This window comes from Hemiscyllium ocellatum, chromosome 6, assembly GCF_020745735.1.
Source record: "Hemiscyllium ocellatum isolate sHemOce1 chromosome 6, sHemOce1.pat.X.cur, whole genome shotgun sequence".
Taxonomy (NCBI): domain Eukaryota; kingdom Metazoa; phylum Chordata; class Chondrichthyes; order Orectolobiformes; family Hemiscylliidae; genus Hemiscyllium; species Hemiscyllium ocellatum.
This window is the reverse complement of record NC_083406.1, coordinates 32,919,465-32,939,907: the sequence shown is the minus strand read 5'-3', so window position 1 is coordinate 32,939,907 and position 20,443 is coordinate 32,919,465. Positions and strand designations below refer to the sequence as shown.

The 20,443-nt window shown below is 38.9% G+C and overlaps 1 protein-coding gene across 1 annotated transcript in view; it reads right to left on the bottom strand.

Annotated features, from left to right (window-relative positions):
• Positions 1–20,223, bottom strand: part of ndfip2 (Nedd4 family interacting protein 2) — a 107,890-nt gene extending 87,667 nt beyond the window's left edge. The window contains exon 1 of the mRNA XM_060826533.1: positions 19,947–20,223. Coding sequence (XP_060682516.1) covers positions 19,947–19,973 — 27 coding nt within the window. The 5' untranslated portion in view covers positions 19,974–20,223. The remainder of the gene's footprint in view (positions 1–19,946) is intronic.
• Between the last annotated feature and the right edge of the window lie 220 nt (positions 20,224–20,443).

Here is a 20,443-nt window from a genome sequence, read left to right as displayed (position 1 = left end):
ACCCCTTCTTGTCTAGAATCAACCTGGTGAGCCTACTCTGCACCGCCTCCAAAGCCAGTATATCTTTCCTCAACTAAGGAGACCAGAACTGCACACAATACTCCAGGTGCAACCTCACCAATACCTTATATTCTTGGAGAAGCTTTGTCCAATTGTGTCGGACCATCGATAAAACAGTCTGTAAAGGGGTATACCCTTTGTAAATCTTGAGCAGCTCCTACATACATGAGTCATGAGGCTAACTCCTATCATATTTCATCAGGTTGACGCTCCAGAGGAACTCCAATAAATGCCTCAGCACAATGCCCTAGAGAGAGGCTGTGCAGTCATATGTACAAACAAGTCTTATAGATATGAATTTGCAACTATTAAGCATAATCTACATTTTGCTGTTAGGTAGAATTACTCGAGTCCCTTTCCGTATGAATGTTAAAGTTAGGTTTGAGTTTATACAAAGTTACCAGACATTTGCAATTCACATGAAAATTTGCCAAGTCATTACATGTTCCACAACAGACATGTTCCATGACTGCTCAAAGCACTTTCAGTGCCTCACCAGACTTGCTGACTGCTAGTTTTTGAAGAATGAAATGGTTACAAAGGTATTCAAATTGAGCAATTATCTCTCCTTCATGAAGGTGGAATGAAGGCACAAAGTTGAAACCATGATTGAAAATAAACTCTTTGTTTACACAAGAACACATGCTCAGAGTGACTTATCACATATATGCTGCAATCATTATTTGTGCTGCAAATTGCTGCTTTTAACAAAGTTTATAGGGTAGGCATGTTTCAAGTGGATATTGTTTATGCCATACCACTTACCGGGACAAGATGGCAACGCAAACGGATCAAAATGATCAACGAAAGAAATCTATATTTTTCTCACCAACCATAATTTAGACCGTGACATGTATTGGTAACCCTGCCACAAACGTGTTCTCTCTCATCTTGCATTAAAGCATGCTATGACAGGGCCTCACTTTAACTTTGTAAATGTGTTGAGAAATTATCACTGGCAAGACCTTGGGTTTTAGTACACCTTCAGAGACATTTAAATGGATGGTTTTCTAGATCTTAACTTTTTAGAGAGTCTAACTATGTTGCAGTCTGGCATTTGTAGAATCTTGGCCTCAGGTAAGCAAATAATTGCTTGACAGTATGGAACTTAATACATTGCTACAAAGAGACAAAGTCAAAGCTTGCTATCTTGCATCCATTAGGATTAAAAATACAAGAAACCAAACTTACAAAGGCAATAATTATTTCTAGAAACAAGGGAAGAGGGTGCAGATTGAAGTTTGAATGCAAAAGTCAATTGTGCAATTAAGGGTAAGTAGTATGGATTTAAGATCGGTAGTTTTACAGGTAAATAAAGGCAATTACAAGATTGTGGAGAAACGAGGCAACTAAAATGAACCGAGAGATAAAGTTAAACATAGGACAGCAGAGACATAGTAGCAAAAATTTAAAGGTATTTAATTGTGAGATAGAGTCATAGTGACGTACAGCATGGAAACAGATCCTTTAGTCCAACCCGTCCATGTCAACCAAATATCCTAAATTAATCTAGTCCTATTTGCCAGCATTTGACCATAACCCTTTAAACCTTCCTATTCATATACCCATCCACATGCCTTTTAAATGCTGTAATTATACCAGCATTACTTCTCGCAGCTCATTCCATACACACACCACCCTTCGCATGAAAAAGTTGCCCAATAGGTCTCTTCTATATCTTTCTCCTCTCACCCTATACCAATGCCCTCTAGTTCTAGACTCCCCCCACCCCAGGGAAAAGACCTTGTCTATTTCTCCTATCCATGCCCCTCATGATTTTATTAAACTCTATAAGGTCACCCCTCAGCCTCCGACATTCCAGAGAAAACAGGCCCAGCCTGTTCAGCCTCTCCCTATATCTCAAACTCTCCAACCCTGGCAACATCCTTGTAAATCTTTTCTGAACCTGTTGAAGTTTCACAACATGGTTCTGATAGGAGGGAGACCAGAATTGCACACAATTTTCCAAAAGTAGCCTAACCAATGCCCTGTACAGCCGCAACATGACATCTCAACTCGTATAGTCAATGCTCTGACCAATAGAGGAAAGCAGATCACACACTTGCTTCAATATTGCGTCCACTTGCCACTTTCAAGGAACTTTGAATCTGCATTCCAAGGTCTCTTTGTTCAGCAACAATACCCAGGACCTTACCATTAAGTGTATTATCTGATTTACCTTTCCAATAATGCAGAATCTCAAACTTATCTAAATTAAACTCCATCTGCCACTGCTCCGCCCATTGGTTCATTTGATCATAATCCTGTTGTACTCTGAAATAACCTCCTTCACTGTCCACTACACCTCCAATTTTGGTATCATCTGCAAATTAACTATAACTCATTTCTTCACATCCAAATCATTAATATAAATGACAAAAAAGCTGTGGACCCAGCACCAATCCTTGTGGCATCCCACTGGTCACATGTCTCCACTACCACCCTCTGTCTTCTACCTTTGAGCCAGTTCTGTATCCAAGTGACTAGCTCTCCCTGTATTCGATGAGATCTTACTGACCAGTCTACGATGAGGAATCTTGTTGAATGCCTCACTGAAGTCCACGTAGGTGACGTCCGCCATTCTGCCCTCATCAATCCTCTGTTACTTATTCAAAAAAAAACTCAGTTCATAAGACATGATTTCCCACACACAAAGCCATGCTGACCATCCCTAATCAGCCCTTGCCTATTCAAATACATGTAAATGCTGTCCCTCAAGATTCCCTTCAATAACATGTCCATCACTGACGTCAGGCTTACCAGTCTACAGTTCCCTGGCTTTTCTTTACCACCTTTCTTAAATAGTGGCACATTAGCCAACCTCCAGTCTTCTGGCACCTCACCTGTGACTATTGATGATATAAATATCTCAGCAAGGGGTCCAGCTATCAGGTCCTGGAGATTTAGCTATCTATCTATATATACCTATATACACACACACCTATATATACACATATATACACACACACACATCTATATATATATATCTATATCTATCTATACACACACACCTATATATACATATACATACACACACCTATATATACACCTATATATGTGTGTATATATATGTGTATATGTGTGTGTGTGTATATATATGTGTATGTGTGTGTGTGTGTATATATATGTGTATATGTGTGTGTGTGTGTATATGTATGTATGTATGTATGTATGTGTGTGTGTGTGTACACACACATATTTTATATATATATATAAAACGTCAGTGATGGACATGTTATTGAAGGGAATCTTGAGGGACAGCATTTACATGTATTTGAATAGGCAAGGGCTGATTAGGGATGGTCAGCACATTATATATATATAAAGGCATCCAGCACCACCTCCTCTACAATATGGACATTTTTCAGGATGTCACCACCTATTTTCCTACATTCTATATCTTCCCCATTTCTTTCCACAGTAAATACTAATACAAAATACTCATTTAGTATCTCACCCTGTCTCTTGTGGTTCTGCACATAGGTTGCCTTGCTGATCTTTAAGTACTATTCTCTCCCTAGTTACCCTTCAATCCTTAAGTGCAGTTTAATTTATCAGTCCTGCCTCATTCTCTGCTGTGTTCCTGCCTGCCATGACTGTTTGACTGCTTCTTTTCCCAACTGTACCAGTCTCATACTGATCTCTTTTCTCACTATCTCCCTGCATCCTAACCCCCAGATTACTTGTTTAAATTTTCCCGAGCAGCTCGAGCAAATCTCCCCGTCATTATATTAGTCCCCTTCCAATTCAGGTACAATCTATCCTTCTTATATAGGTCACTTCTACCCAAGAGATTCCAATGCTACAAAAATCTGAACCCTTCTCCCCTACACCAGCTCCTTAGCCACACATTCATCTGCTCTATCCTCTTATTTCTACACTCACTAGCTCATGGCGCAGAAGAATTCCAGATATCACTACCCTCAAGGACTTCCTTTTTAAATTCCTGCCTAACTTCCTGTATTTGCCCTTCAGACTTTCATTAATTTTCCTTGGTCATTAGATCCAAAGTGCACGAAGACCACCTGATGGTCCAACTACCCTTTGAGAATATTCTGCACGCTCTCCAACATAACCTTGATCCTGGCACCAGGGAGGTAACACACCACTTTGATTTCTTGTTGTGTCAACCGCAGAAACATCAGTCTCTGCCTCTGACTAGAGGGTCACCTATGATATTGAACATCTATTTATTTGAAAATGCATTTAATAACTAATATTCAAACATTCCAGTGAGCAAATAAAGACTCTTTCAGAATGATGCACTAACTGGGGAAGTTAAGAACAGTACCAAATAGACAGAATTTAAAAACCAGCAAAGGATCATTAAAATATAATGAGGAAAGAATTAGAGTTCGAGAAGAATCTAGCTGAAAACGTACAAGAACAGATAGCAAAACTTTCTGTCACTTTTCAAAAACAATGAGTAACTAAACTGAATGTTGGTGTTCTAGAATGAGTTTGAGAACTTCACAATGGAAAATAAGGAAATAAAATAAATATTGACAGATTGTATATCTGCCTTCACTGTAGAAGATAAAACTAAAATATTACAAATACTTCTAAAATCAAGAGGGGAAAGGTCAGAAGTAATATAAACAATAATCATCAGGTAAAGAGTACAGAGAAAATTATTAAAACTTAAAGGCTGACAAGTTCTCAGGATCTATGTACTTCATTCTAAGACCTAACAAGAAACGGCTGCTGAGATAATGGATGCACTGGCTTTAATTTTCCAAGATTCTAGAAAGCTTCCATGATGTTAGAAGTTAGTGAATGCACCTGCTTTGTTCAAGGAAAGAGGTAGATAGAAAACAGGAAATTACAGGTCAATTGGCTAACAATTGCCATTATTAAATGCTAGAAATCTATCACTGAGGAGGCTACAGATGTGCATAAAGATTTTCTAAAGGCCATCAGGCTGAGTCAACATGGGAATTTATCCAGTGTATGAGAAATTATGTTCAAGTAATTCATTAACATTGTTTGAGAAAGCAACAAGCAACGTGGATAAAAGGAAAACTTGCATGGATTTCCAACAAAGCATTTAATAAGGGGCAATCCCTAAAGTACACAAACTAAATGCCCATGGTGTAGGGGTGACATGGACATTTAGGATAGAGGATTGGCTCAATAACTGGAAGCTGAGAGTTGAGATTAATGTGCTATTTTTGGATTGGCAAGCTGTAACAAGCACTCTGCGTCACAGGGATCAGGACTGCGGCCTTAACCAATGACAGTTGATAGCAATTATTTGAATTAATGGACCAAATGAAATGAATTGTGCTAAATTTGTTGATGATACCAAAATAGGTAGAAAATTAAGTTACAAAGAGTACATAAGGAGTCAGCAAAGGGATATAGATGGGTGAAGCGAGTGGGCAAACGTTTGCAAGATGGAGTACAATTTGTGAAAACATCAATGATGAGATTTCTGAAGTATGTGATGCAGAAGGAGACAGATTTATTTATACATGAATCAAACAAGGTAGCATGCTGACACAGGAAATTATCAGAAAAAACAAATAGAAAGGTGTTTATTGAGAAGGAAATGGAACACAAAAAGTGAAGTTTGGCTAGAGTTGGATGAAGCATTGGTGAGAGAATGTTGACAACACTGTGTACAGTTTGAGTCTTCTTAAGAGTATAATCTTATTAAAAAGTTCACTCAACTAATTACTGGAATAAAACATTTATCTTGGGAGGAGAGGTTGGACAGCTTGAGTCTGCACCCATTGGATTATAGAAGAAAGACTCATGATCTCATTTAAACATAAGATCTTGCAGCCGGTAGATAGTGAAAGGAAATTTCTCCTTATGGAGGAGTCTAGAACCAGGGCTCGCAATAAGGTGTCTTCCATTTAAGGCAGAGGAGGAGGAGGAAGATTTATTTTTTTCTCAGAGGGTTACAAATCTTTGAAAGTCTCTTCGCCCAAGGGCAGTTGAGGTAGAGTGACCGAGTGTTTTTAATGCTGAATTGTTGATTGACAAATGCAGAAAGAAAAGTCAAGGTGAGGCCATAATGAGCCATGATCTTAAATCAAATGGTGGCGCAGGGCTAACCTGCTGACTCGTGTACCTTGCATGTCTGCTTGTACCAAAACTACAAAGTAGACAAATAATTTGGACACGATACACCAAAAAGTGCAATACAAAATCAATACATAATCCACTTAAAAGCTCAGTGAAGAGAACTTAATCGACAGCTTTCTCATGGAGATGGCCGTATCCCACCCTACATTAGATAATGTTGATTTGGATCATTCAGTCAGCAAATGACATGGCAGTTGCCTCTGACCTCAAAGGAAAATGTGCATCTCGTTTTACTTTCCAATCAGAACTTCCTGTCTTGAAGCAAGGCTGTTGAGGAGAAGGTATAAGTACATGCCTGCTTTGAATGTTACTAGCTCAAGTAACTCCACTCAAGACCACCATGATTGCAGCTTACAAGCAGAATTTTTAAGTTTGTTGTGACTTGCATTCTAATCTATTTCAAATATTTAAAGATTTCTATTTGCTTCTGAGAGTTTGTGGTGGTGGGGTGGGAGTGAGAAGGCTGGACACTGTCAGGGATGGAGGAAGGGATAACCTGCCCAAAAATACTACAAGAATAGGGTAGCTATCTAGTTAGTTATAGAATATCAGGTCCAGGTCTCCAAAACTAAAGTTAGTGTCCGAATATTCTTAGAGAAGACCAGGCTGCATAACCATCTGCACTTTTGGCCTTGAAAGATGATCAATCTAACTTAAATTACTCCAGTAAGCATGAATTAACAAACATTTGAGAACAAGGGAAGGTGAATCTTTCATGCTGCTACTATGTACTTTCCATGAACAAGATACTGTTGTCAAGTCAAACAAATTTTGAGCTACCACACAAATTAGGTTCATGAATTTCTACTTCGGTGATACTATATGTGAGCATATCTAGTGGACTGTATTAGAAAGGACAACCTTTTGGTCAGAATGAGCCATATGAAAGCAGCCTCAACATTTTTAAGAAAAAACAGCATCTAGGGTTAATAATTATTCTGCAATTATCTCATTTAATGAAGAACCCATAGAGTGCCAACAGTGATAAAAACAACTCATTTAAGATGAGCTGGTAGGTTTCCGGTATGGTTCACACGCTTGAAGCTACATGTATTCAAACACAGGGTCCAGTCAACAGACAAATGGTATTTTGGCCATTCATTGAACTCTTTCAATTCACCAAAGTACTATTATCACTGTTCTCTGGAACATTGCCATGACAATGCTCCATCCAAAGTCTACCAATCAACAAATCAGCATCCCGTTTTTCATGCAATGTAAAATTATTCTTCTCTTTTTAATGTGTTTTCTTACATTGTTCCTGATGGGTGCAAGATAACTATTTTCAAAAGCATGTTTTGTTTTTTAGTAAGTTTAAAATTTATTGATTTAAATGTTTTATTCACACTGTGGACAAATGCTTCATGGAGAAACTAAATATTGCACACAAGAATTAATGAAGTAACAAAGGCTTATACAGATAGTCTATGAAAGGAACTGAGGCTAAAATAAAGCTTACATTTAAAACGGGAAATTTCAAAATTCAGAGTTGATTTCCTGTTGTCCACTTTAAATTTCTAAGATTTCACAGCCAAGAAATGGAACTACCAACTAAAATTAGCAATAATATGGATATCAGGAAGAGGGCAAGTGTCAAGGGATTATAACAAATTGATGAGAACAGATACAAAACAACAAAAACAATTCTAAGGAAGTAACAGGATTTTGACCCAGTGACCATCAATAATTGGCCCTTGTCCTTCTAGGTGCTGTCTGGAAACCCTTTAAGTTACTGAGTGAAGCTGGAAGCTGCCTTAACTTTATCTTTTGGAATTTTGAGCAGTTTGGGAGCTGATCCAAAAAGCTGAAAAATCCACAGCAGATAAAGTAAGTGGTGTAAGCACTAAAAACTAGCTTTATTAAAGGCCCAATAATACTTTTCGGAAAGTTTAAAACTAATAACTCCTCATCACAGTGAAAGAGAGGGCAAGTCCAACAAAGTGCTGCGTAATGGAAACAATGATTCATATGCATAAAGATAATCAGATCTTATCAAAGGTAGCAATGCAGTTTAATACAGCTCATTCTCATTTACATATTATAGCCTGGGAACACAGCTTTACCAAAAATTAAACATATGAATGTGGTTGATGTGGTTCTTAATCAAGCAACAATGTTGACAATACTTATACACCTCAACAGAGAATGCTTTTTAACAAATAAAAACTGAGCATCAAGATAATGCAATTAATATACTTAATCTAGCAAAAACTTCAAAGAGTACAATGCTACTTCTTGGCTGACACGGATTCAAATTAGTTGCTCTTGCCCTCACCCGGAGAAGATTCAAATTATCATTTTAATAAATGGATTTTTTTTAGACTATATCACAGTTCAGTCACAATGTACAAATTACATGTGAGAAATGGTATGGTAGCGTCTAAACACTACTGATGAGGACTCACCGAAATAGATCTTAAGTACAATAGGGCTTGTTCTAGAATATTCTGGACTTGTTGAGCAAGAGCTGCAAAAACCACTTCCTGTGAGGCTGAAGATAAACTAAGATGGCTTGTTTTGCAGAGTAAACTGTAAACGATGATATTTCCAATAATGCCAGTGGACAAAGCCTTTGCAATAGTGTCATTTTAAAAGAACTTCTTCCAGTTCAATGGAACAATGTTGAGCTATGAATTTAAACATAACAGCTATTTCCATCTTCAACATATTCTGCTACTCTAAAATATGCAATATACTGGACCATTTAATCTCCCAGCTACAGATGATAAATTCACAAAATTTACAAGGAACTCCTATGTAAATTATTCCAAATATAAAGAATGCAGCAACACAATTTAGTGAACAATATATTTAAAAAGTACATTTTACCACGAGTATAAAAAAAGATTAAATTGGTGGCCATGGATAGAACTACAAAGGAGGAGAAACTGCCAACCCAGAAAACATTTTGAGTGGAAATGTTATAACATTTCAAAAGAATGATGTATTTCGATAAGCAAGTTTGAGCAGCACCAAACTCTGGTGCTTATTTAATCATTTACAATTGAATAAAAAAGTTAAAACTTTCGTAATGATAGGAAAAAGGTTTGCCGAAACTTTTTGTCCAAAATCTTTGCCATAAAGCATAATGATGATGTTGTTTCTAAACAACTAAATTCTGAAAACAGAGAAACATTTTGTCTTTCCGTTTTCGGTAAGCCCATGAGCAAACTCATTGAACTACTGCGGCTTTAGTGTACTGGCTTCATCAGTTCCAATGTAAGCGTGATGAAATGCCAAGTAAGATGACTAATCAGAACAGCAAACCAAGTGATGACAGTTAAACAGAGTACAAGTGCAACTGACACTTAACTGAACCTTAATCTCAAGGGTAGTGTCTTGCTATTTTTAAATCGAATGTGTGAAAATAAACCAAGGGGGTCACACATTTCTGTTGTGTTAAATTAAGAATTGCTCCTTCATTTGCACTTCAAATAATTTATTTGGGAACTGGATCTATTAAACACATAGCCAATTTCAACATTTCGGTGTCTTTTCATTTGCAGTTAAATCAAGCTTGTTCCCATCAAGCTTGCTCTGCCAAGCAATTAGATCATGACCGATTTGAACCCTAACTCTATTTACTCATGGTATGGCACACCTCCCAAAATAATTCCCTTAGTTTGGAAAATGTCTGGCATCGCCTACATTTTAGGAGATAATTTCCCTTTTGTAATGCATAGTGTGGAAAAAAAAGGCTTCCTGATTTCATTCCCAAATGGCCCAGCTATATTTTTTTTAAATTATGCCCAGTTCATCTTGATTCCATTGTTATGGTTTCTCTGCATTTAATCTATCAAGTACATTTAACATCTTGAACAGATGTTCATTCGATCCTCTGCACTCAAGGTTACGAACTTATGTACCTATACCCAGAATTTAACTTCTACCTAGTATAGTCTTGGTAAATCTGCACTGCACTTCTCCAATGATCAATATGTTCAGCTATTTTCATGTTCCATTCTTCACAAGGGATAGAAATTAAATCGAGAGTCTGACTTGGTCAGACACTCAACAACTGCCTCACCATTGTCTTCAGACTATTTCAGATAATGGTCAACCGTCTCCTTTATCATACATGACCACTAGCATCATATCGCTTCCGTAATTAAAATTCCAAATGTCTTTGCTGCTCTGCAGTATCTAAGTTCTTGCAATTGATAAAATACTTGGTGATTTTTTTTAATCCAAAGTGAACAAACCTCACATTTGCCAAGATTTAACTCCATCTGTCATGTTTTCCCCATTCTCAATTTGCAAATGCCCTCTGCAACTGCCTGCTCCCACATGCACTATCCATTGTTACTCCTAACTTAGTGGCATCTCCAGATTTGGATACGCAGTTTCCTATTTATCCTTGGAGATTATTGTCAATTTAATAAAAGTTTGAGACTCCAGACACTTCCGGCAAGCCCCACTGGGCAGAGACAACACACCAAAGTGCATATACGCTCAATTCCATGTTAGAGGCTGTCAAAAATTTCATGTGCTCCCAATTTTGCTCACTCATTGTGGAACCTTATTGTACTCCTTCTGGAAGACAATTCATAGGTACCCCTCTGTGCTTTATTAGTGATGTCCAGCATGAAATGCACTCAAGAGTTTACATGATTTGGATTTACAATTTTTAACATGGATTTAATCGAAAATACAAGTTTGAAAGAAAGAAAATAGCATTAAACCTAGAGTTGTACATTATACAGTTTCTAACATAACATGGACTTGCCCAAAAGTACAGAATGTAATGATATTTTGAAAAGGAAAAGTCAACACAGTCCCAAAGAATCACAGGGCTGCTCTCTCGGGAGAGATAACTGTCGGCATGATTAACCAGGGGTCATTCATTACAGGAGTTGGGAGGTCATGTTGCAGGTGTTCAAGACATTGGTTAAGCCACTTTTGAAATACTGCATTCAATTCTGATCTGCCTCTGATAGGGATGTTGTCGTTAAACTTGAAAGGCTTCAGAAAAGATTTACCAGGATGTTGCCAGGGTAGAAGAGTTTGAGCTACAGGGTGAGGCTGAATAGGCTGACACTATTTTCCCAAGGAGCAGCGGATAGGGGAGTCCAAAACTAGAGGGGATAGGATTAAGATGAGAGTGAAAAGGTTTAAATGGGACCTAATGGGCAACCTTTTCATGCAGAGGGTAGTGCATGTATGGAATGAGCTGCTAGAGAAAGTGTAGGATGCTGGTACAATTACAACATTTAAAAAGGCAGGTGGATGAGTATATGAATAGCAAGGGTTTGCTAGCCATATGCTAGCAAATGGGACTAGATTAATTTAGGATATTTGATTGACATGGACAAGTTGGATCAATGGGTCTGTTTCCAAGCTGGGATCCACGGGGATTTGTTAACCTGTACACCCGGATCCCTCTGGATATCAATGCTTCGAAGACTTCTGCCATTGATTGTACAATTTGCACCTGAATTTCATCTTTCAAAGTTGATCATCTCTCATTTGTCCAGATATGCAAAAATACACAAATTTGCTAATATTCACAACATCAGAAGGAGGAAAACACTGGATCAATTCCTGAATATAGTCTCCAGGTGAAATGGGATGGGAGAATGCAGAAGAGCGGAACAGAATACAAAGACATAATTCAGCCATTATTTCAGTGTGTGTGCTTCCTGTGGTTCTTATAAGAAATCGCAAAGTGTTGATACAAATGCCAATTGAAGAGCATAATTAAAGCATGACAAATTTACAAATACAGTTAACAGTATTAATGTGGAAATAAGAAACCTGGTTGGAGAAAAGCTTTACAATGAAAGTAGGTACTTTTCTCTTAACAGGAAATAGACATGGACAACAGATTTTTAATCTAATATTATACAGATAGACATTTACCATCAAGCACAACACGACAGATTTTCACATGTCATGGAGTCACATTAATTTGGAAAAGATTTTGCTGCTTACAATTAAAAAAAAACTTGTGTTTGAAAAGTGTGATTGTCATCTAGGTTTCATTTAAAAAAAAACATCCACAGTGTGGTCACTACTGTTTCAGCAATTCACATAATGTTGCAAATTTTCAAAGCAAACATTTTCAAGTCTCTAATTTCTGTACTTAATGTTATCCGGCTTCTGGCTTACTATACTCCATATGACACTGCTTATTCACTCTTCCTCAAAGTTGAGAGGATACAGCTATTTCTCAGCTAGAATCGGAGGTGCATGGGAATCCTATGTCTATACCACAGAAATGTGACTCGGTCGCTCTAAGCAAGTACATCACTTCCAATTCACTCATACCCACCTTGAACACGTCAATTGGGAAATAAATATCAGAGATATGCCCACATTTTGTAATTGGCCTTAAAATTAGTCTGAAAGAGGAACTTCAAGCTTGGGGTTGTTTATAGATGATACTTTGCTTTCAAATCCTACTTTTTGATGTTAAGATTGGCACTTATGACCTCAATTTCACAAAGCACTTTAATACAGCAGACGTAGCATCCCATTTTCGCATGGCAAGCTGCCACAAAAACAGCAACATGATAATCATCAGTTAATCTATTTTTTTCTCATATTGATCAAGGAATACATCTTAGCAGGATATTGGGGTTAATGCCCTTGATCTTCAAAACAGTACAATGGGATCTTATACATATACCCAAGGAAGCAGGTCAGGTCTTTATCTCAAAGGCTGGCAGGTTGATCTTCAACTGGTGTGGAAAATGAACTTGTACAGTTGTCAGTCTGCATTGCAAACCAACCATTCAATCAACTGATTTAACCAAATCCCATTATCTTGTACATGTCTATCAAATGTCTCTTTCAATCTACTGAACTCTAATGAAAACAAATCCTGCTTCACCAACCTATCTTTTGAGCTAAACTCCTTTGTCTGGGAGATCAATTCAGATACATCTGTTCTGCACCTTTTTATGTACCTGCATAGTGTCCAGATGTGGACACTATACTCTAGCTGTGGCCCAACCAGAGATTTATACATGTTCAGCATAACCTCCCTGTTTTTGTATTCAATACTACAACTTATAAGCCCAACATCTAATCTGCTTTCAACACAGCTTACTCAACATGTCCTGCCAGTTTCACAGACTTTTGCACGTGTACCTCCAGAAGGAAGTGTCCATCAGCTCAGCTGGCTGGACAGATGATTTATGATGCAGCATTACTGGCTGCCAACTGGAGGTTACCATGAAGCACTCACTTTCTCAACCTCGTCCCCTAAAACCCTACGACATAGGAGCAGAAGTTAGGCCATTCAGCTTATTGAGTCTGCTCTGACATTCGATCATGGCTGATAAGTGCTCAATTTCTCCCCCAGATAAGTTTCTTAACACCATTCTCCTACTTTGTCCCCATAATCCTTGATCGCCTTGACAATCAAGTACCTAGCTATCTCAGTCTTAAATACACGGAATGACCTCACCTCCACAGCCTACTGTGGCAATGAATTCCATACATTCACCATGCTCTGGCTGAAGACGTTTCTCCTTAGCTATGTTCTAAAAGGTCTTCCCTTTACTCTAAAGGCTGTGCCCTCGGGTCCGGAGTCTCTCCTATCAAAGGAAACATCTCCTCAACATCCATTCTGTCCAGGACATTCAGTAATTTCTAAGTTTCAATTAGATCCCCCTCATCCTTCTAAACTCCTACCGAATATAGACCCAGAGACCCCAAAATGTTCTTCACATATTAAGCTTTACATTCCTGCGACTATTCTCATGAACCTCCTCTGAACACACTCCAGGTCCAGTACACCTTTCCAGCAATGTGGGGCCCAAAATTGCATACAATACTCCCAATGTGGTCTGACCAGAGCCTTATCAAGCCTCCCAAGTACATCCCTGCTTTTATATTCAAGTCCTCTCAAAATAAATGCTATCACTGCATTTGCCTTTTTGACTACAGACTCAACCTGCACGTTTACCTTGAGAGAATCCTGGACTAGAATTCCCAAGTCTCTTTGCACTTCAGATTTGTGAATCTTCTCCCCATTTAGAAAGTAGTTGGAAGAATGGTGGCATGGACTAAGTGCATAACCTCTCATATTCCCACATTGCACTCCATTTGCCACTTCTTTGCCCACTCTCCTAACGTGTCTATATCCTTCTGCAGCCTCCCCGTCCCTCAATGCTATCTGTTACCCCTCCTATCTGTGTATTGGCTGCAAACAGCTTTGAAGCACAGTGACAGTTGGATTAAATGACTACTAGTCATCTCTCTAATGAGAGAGCACCCTGTGGTCTAGTCAGACCTTTATGTTCCTGTACACACTGAAATTATGCCATTTAATCTATATTGCTTCTCCTTATTCCTTTGTCAAAATACATCACCTCACACTTCTTTCTCAATTTCTTTCTGCCACTTGCTTTTCTATTCTGCTAACCTTTCTACGGCCCGATGCAGTCAACTCATATTTCCCCATCACTTACATTTCATTGTAAAATCTGAAATTTTATTCAAACCAGAAGTCATATCATGAACTAATGATCTTAGCAACAGTTTCTACCCTACTGTTGTTAGAATACTGAACGGATTCAAACTCTTAACATTCGCCTGTACCTGTGTTTTTGTTTCTGCCACTGTTTACCTATTATTTACTATCTATACTCCTTAACTAAGTGATCTGCCTGTTTTGCTCACAAGACAAAGCTTTTCACTGTGCCTCGGTAAACGTGACAATAACTTCAATTCAAATTCAAAAAATTCAAATTCAAATTCAAATTCAATTACCCTCAGAAAACAATACTGTCTTCCAGTCTGAGAAACAACCATATGTCACAATGTACTGTTTACGGTCTTTCTGTCTTTTTCTTTAAATCCAAGTCGCCATTCATCTTTCTATTCCAAGTCACAATTTTGTTTACCAGCCCTTGACTTTGACAATGGCTTTCTTAAAACCCATATAAATATCCAACGCATTTTCTTCAATTTTTTTGGTGTACCTTCATCAAAAACATTAGTCAAATACAATGTGACATTTACAAATCCACAATGGCTATCCTTAACTAACTCAAATATTTCCAAGTGCCTGTTGACTTTTGCTGCCAATTCCCTGATTTCTGCTTTCACTAATGATAATCAACCAGAAGGCCTGCAGTTGTTAGGGCTATCCTTACAGGCGTTTTTAAAATTCAACCACAGGACATGGACGTGGCTGGCCAGGGTAGTATTTGTTAGCCAGTAATTTGGAAATTGAGGGTAAACTACATTGCCGTGGGTCAGGAAGGACATGAAGGCCAGACCGGATAAAAATGGCAGATTTCCTTCCCTGAAAGACATCAGTGAATCAGATGGATTTTACCAACAATAGCAGCAGTTTCACGGTCACCATTAGACTCTGAAGCCCAGATTTTTAATGAATTCAAATTGCAGATCTGCCATAGCGAGATTTGAACCTGGCTCAGCAGAACCTTATCTGGACCGCTGCTTTAATAGTTCAGTGACAATATCACTAGGTCATTGCCTCCCCTACTAATCCCACATAAAATGAGTGCATCACAAATGCCAAACTATAATCCTTTGGCAACGCTCCACACCTAGGTAAGATAAGAAGATTATGGCAAAGCCCTCTGCTATCTCCATCACCACTTCCTTTAGCAACTTGGGTTGCTGTTGGAAGTCCTAGGTTAATGATTTTATTTTTGTTTTAAGTATTGCTTCTAAAACCTTACCTAGGAAGATGGTAAACTGACAGGCTTGTAGCTATCATAACATGAGCCCACAAGCTGAGTGTTGCATAAATCCTACAAGTTTGTCCAGGCCAAGATTTTACTGACCAATATATTAAGCAGAACAGTACAACCAAATATGTATAACCAATACAGAATTATGAAACCATATCAATCTAAGAATTTACAGGTAGTAGCTTCATTTTTTTGTCTAATCTGTATTTGTTCAGCACAGGTATTTCTATCTCCATCAAGTGGAAGAATAAATCAAATAAATATCTGTTGGACAGCAGGAGAACAAAGAAACAGTAATCACAGCATCACAAGTTTCTGCTTAGCTACATAAGATGATGAGAAGTAATCCACAGTCAAAATACTAATTGTAGAACAAATTTCAGTGGAGTAAAAACAAATCCAGACAAAGACCACAGTCAAAATTCTGAGAGACCAAATGTGCTGTCCTAAAGAAGATGCTTCAGCGACAGTCAAGACATATTTCAGGACAGGAAAAGTAGGTCAACAAAAGCCATGGATGACTAAAGCAACAAAGAATAAGATTAAAATGGAAAAATGTGTGGTTCATAGGTATCAGCTTGATCATACAAGTGAGAATCAACCTGCATGTAGAAACCTCAGAAAGGAGGAGAAAAATGACTAGCAAGGAGATAACAAGGAGACCACATTTGAATGGGAATCTAAAGTCTTCTATTGTGTTACAAATAATAAAAGGGTAACAAGAGATGAAGTGGAGCAGGGAGGCAATGGTCAGGGCTGATTTGTACCTGCATTTATCAAAGAAGATACTGTCAAACTAACAGTGCAAAAGAGGAGGTTGGTGAGGTTACTCCTCTATCGAGAAAATTTAACTGCACTTAAAGTTGATAAATCACTAGGAGGGACGGAATACATCCAAATATGCTGAGAAAAGTGTGGGAATTACATAAGCACAACTCATAATATTCAAAATTCCCATGTGGTGCTGGAGAACAGAATTTCAAGTACTACACACTTGTTCAAGTGGAAGTGAAAGGATTAATGCATCAAGTTTAGGCTAATCGGTTCAACATTGATGGCAAAAACATTTTTAACAAATGATGATCCTGGATGAAATTAACAGTCAATGAATAAAGATAGATAGCATCACGGATTTGCTTTCCCTTAACTATCCGTTTTACTGTCACTCCAGTTGTAAAATCTGGGCCATTGGGTTTAGAGGCAAACAAATATGAGCCAACCATCCCAACAAGTCACAATGACTTGCAAATACTAAGATCTAATATTTGGACTAAGATATAAATGTTGTGAATAGTTACTAAACCTCAAATGGCATTGAAAAAAAAAATAGGGACAACTGAGCTCAGAGAAAACACTGGCCACATTTCTCAATTCTCGAATTGATCCACAGATCTGACATGAATAATCTGTGAATTAACTTGAAACATGACAAGCTTCCAACAGTGAAATACTCAATAATTAAACAAAATTCCCTATTATCTGGATTTATAGGCCAAGTTCTCATGTTTGAGCACACTTTAGATTAGATTAGATTACTTACAATGTGGAAACAGGCCCTTCGGCAGAACTCACAGTGCCAGAGACCCGGGTTCAATTCCCGCCTCAGGTGACTCTGTGTGGAGTTTGCACATTCTCCCCGTGTCTGCATGGGTTTCCTCTGGGTGCTCCAGTTTCCTCCCACAGTCCAAAAATGTGCAGGTTAGGTCAACTGGCCAAGTTAAATTGCCCGTAGTGTTAGATGAAGAGGTAAATGTAGGGGAATGGGTCTGGGTGGGTTGCGCTTCACACAATTTAGGTAATAAAAGATTCAATGTTGTACCCAGTGTTTGACAGCACTGAAGGAAAAACTGCATTTAACAAGACACTACAAGGTAAATGCATTGTGTTAGCAAAGACCAAGAGATCTCTTAACAAGAGTTTACAGAACCCTGGTTCTTTGACCTGTTGCAAGTTCAAGCAGGTAGAACGCTTATTTAAATTACAGCTGGAGCTTTGTATGACATGTTTGCTTGTTTACTCAAAGTGCTAAAAACATTTAAATTTTCAGTTTAAAAATAGTGAGTAGTGGTATTAAAATGCTAGAAAATTAAGTCCAGATTTTATGCTAGTTTTCAGATTTTTTTAAATAAAGTATTAAGAACTTTGAAGTAGAAAGATATCTATAAATAACAATACTAGACCAGTTTCACGCTGAAGCTGGTCAGGAAGATGTCTGCAAACCAAAAACAGCCCTTGCTTGTCACCAACTCCACCTCAATCTGAACTATTCTCTTGAGCAAACCTTCTGCATCATTGTTGCTTTCTTCAACCATCAGCTGAGTTTGATTCCTCATATTCTCTCAGTCTGCAAGGTAACTTACTTTCACTTCCACAAGGTCTTAAACTTACTTTCATCTCGTGCCCTCTACTACTAAAACATCAACAGTTCTTTCACATTTTCAGATTCAACAGTGTCCTAACTGACCTCCAACGGATTCTCCTTAAAATTGTAACTTGTACAATACTTTCACACTTGCAGCTTACTTGCACCAAGTCCTGCACATTCACAATCTTCAACCTTCTTGCTCAACATTAGTTTCCAGCCATTAAATTTAAACTCTATTTTCTTCTGAAATAATTTAATTCTTTCCATTCTATTCTGCCAATCTCATGAGCCCTGTATACTTTGTAATCACAATGTTCCTTTGACCTCAACCAATCTTTGTACTTTCTCATTGGCAAAAGAATGTGTCACCTCAGTCCTACTCTCTCAAATACCCTCCAAAGGCTCTGTCACTTTACTTCTCACATATCCCTTCAGAACCTTGAGTCTTTTCAACAAGGTTTCACTAATTCTGACAAAATTTCCCCAATGGTGCAGCATCCCATTTCCTTGTGCATTTGATGAGCACTTGGGAATATTTATTTCCATTAAATACACTCTATGGAGAAACTCAACCTCATAACTGAGGTGTCTGTGTTTTCAAAAGCTAATGGTATAGCATACCAGCATAAATGTACAAGGAAAATAGAACCAAAATGAAATAGATCAGAACAGTTTTGGAAAAGCACTCAACAATCACACAAGCAAAAAGATTCCATGAATAAGACATTTACTGCTGCTTCCTAACACAGCTTTGAATAAACTGAAAAGCCTATACTACGTACTAAAACACTCAAAGTTGAATTTTGCTGATACAAATAATATTGAATTCCAGTCAGCCTCTGTTACATCAACTTTGAATGTTAACTGAACATCACTGATAATGACATTATTGTGGTTCATTGATCACCACATGAAATTCATTAATCCTCCAATTGTAGCAACAAACTGAGCTAATAGTTAAAACTAATCCTTTAGGACAAACTTCTAAAGTTAAAAGAGGGTAAAATCTTATCACATTCATTTTTACAGTACTTTAAAGAAATTAAAAGGCCCACAGTTAAACAGATCTACATTTTTTTTTCAGCAGTTTCTCTCCGGAAAGGAAATTCATATTAGTGACAGGTCAGCTTGTGATATTATGTCTTCACTGCAGAAATCTGACAGGTCAACAAAATTTGATCCGTCAGTGCAGGGTATCAGTCCCAAGCACCACCTGTCATCTGCCTTTGACAGACCTCCAGCTGCCTCCGTCTGGAGGTGGATTTCAAGAGGCACATTAAAAACACACACACACACACACACAGTAGGATCGCCTACTCTTCACAAATAACACTGACAGCCAAGTCACTACTGCTCGGGGCAGTGGGATTGGCACCGACCGGGTGAAAACCAATTACAGACAACGGTAAAACATCCTCCCGTTAAAACAAACCACCATGGACACAGACGCAATCCTTGCAGTTACAGTGGTAGGCGGAGGTGGGGTTAGGGGGAAAGTGGGCTGGGCTGACCTCGCCCCCACCCACCCAAAAAAAAGGAGAAAAATTAGAAGGCAGCCCGATTAAAACGTGCAGGAGGAGAGAGACCGTTAAATAAACTCTTGACGGGGACACAGGCTGGCACAGCACCAAAGAGCAAAGGTGATACGCGGCACGGGATAAACCGGCTGCTCGGATCCGGGGCTGGTTCCTGCATTCCCCCACGGTGTGCGTCTGCACTGTCACATACCGTGGGCGTCCATTTGACGGTGAACTCACCACTTGGTAGCGGCTGCAGGCCTCCATCGCGGTCTCTCGCTGCCTCGGCGCCCGCCTCTCACAAACGTCCGTTAGCCGCAACTCGGTCTCGGGATCCCTTCCCTGCCGCCCGAATTCCGTCCTCCTTCAACCCTGCTTTCTAATCCCGCTTCCTTTTCTTCCTAATCTATTCACTCTCTCGGTCTGTCTGTCACACACGCTCTATTCCACCCCACGGCCGGACGATTCGAAAATCAACCACCCGCAGACACGGACAAAAAAAAATCCCCCGCGGCTCTGCGCCTGCGCGAACCCAGCCGGCGCAGCCCTTTGTGACGTCTCGCCTCCACCCACAGAACCAGGGAGGGGCGTGACCGCACGGTCCCCGCCCACTCCCTGGCAGGCCACGCCTTTTCGCCCGCAGGCCACGCCCCCTCAGCCCGGACTCGTCAGCGCAGCTCCAGCCCACGAGGAAATAAATGTTCCGTGACTAAGCGAAGATGTTGCTGCGGCGGGCA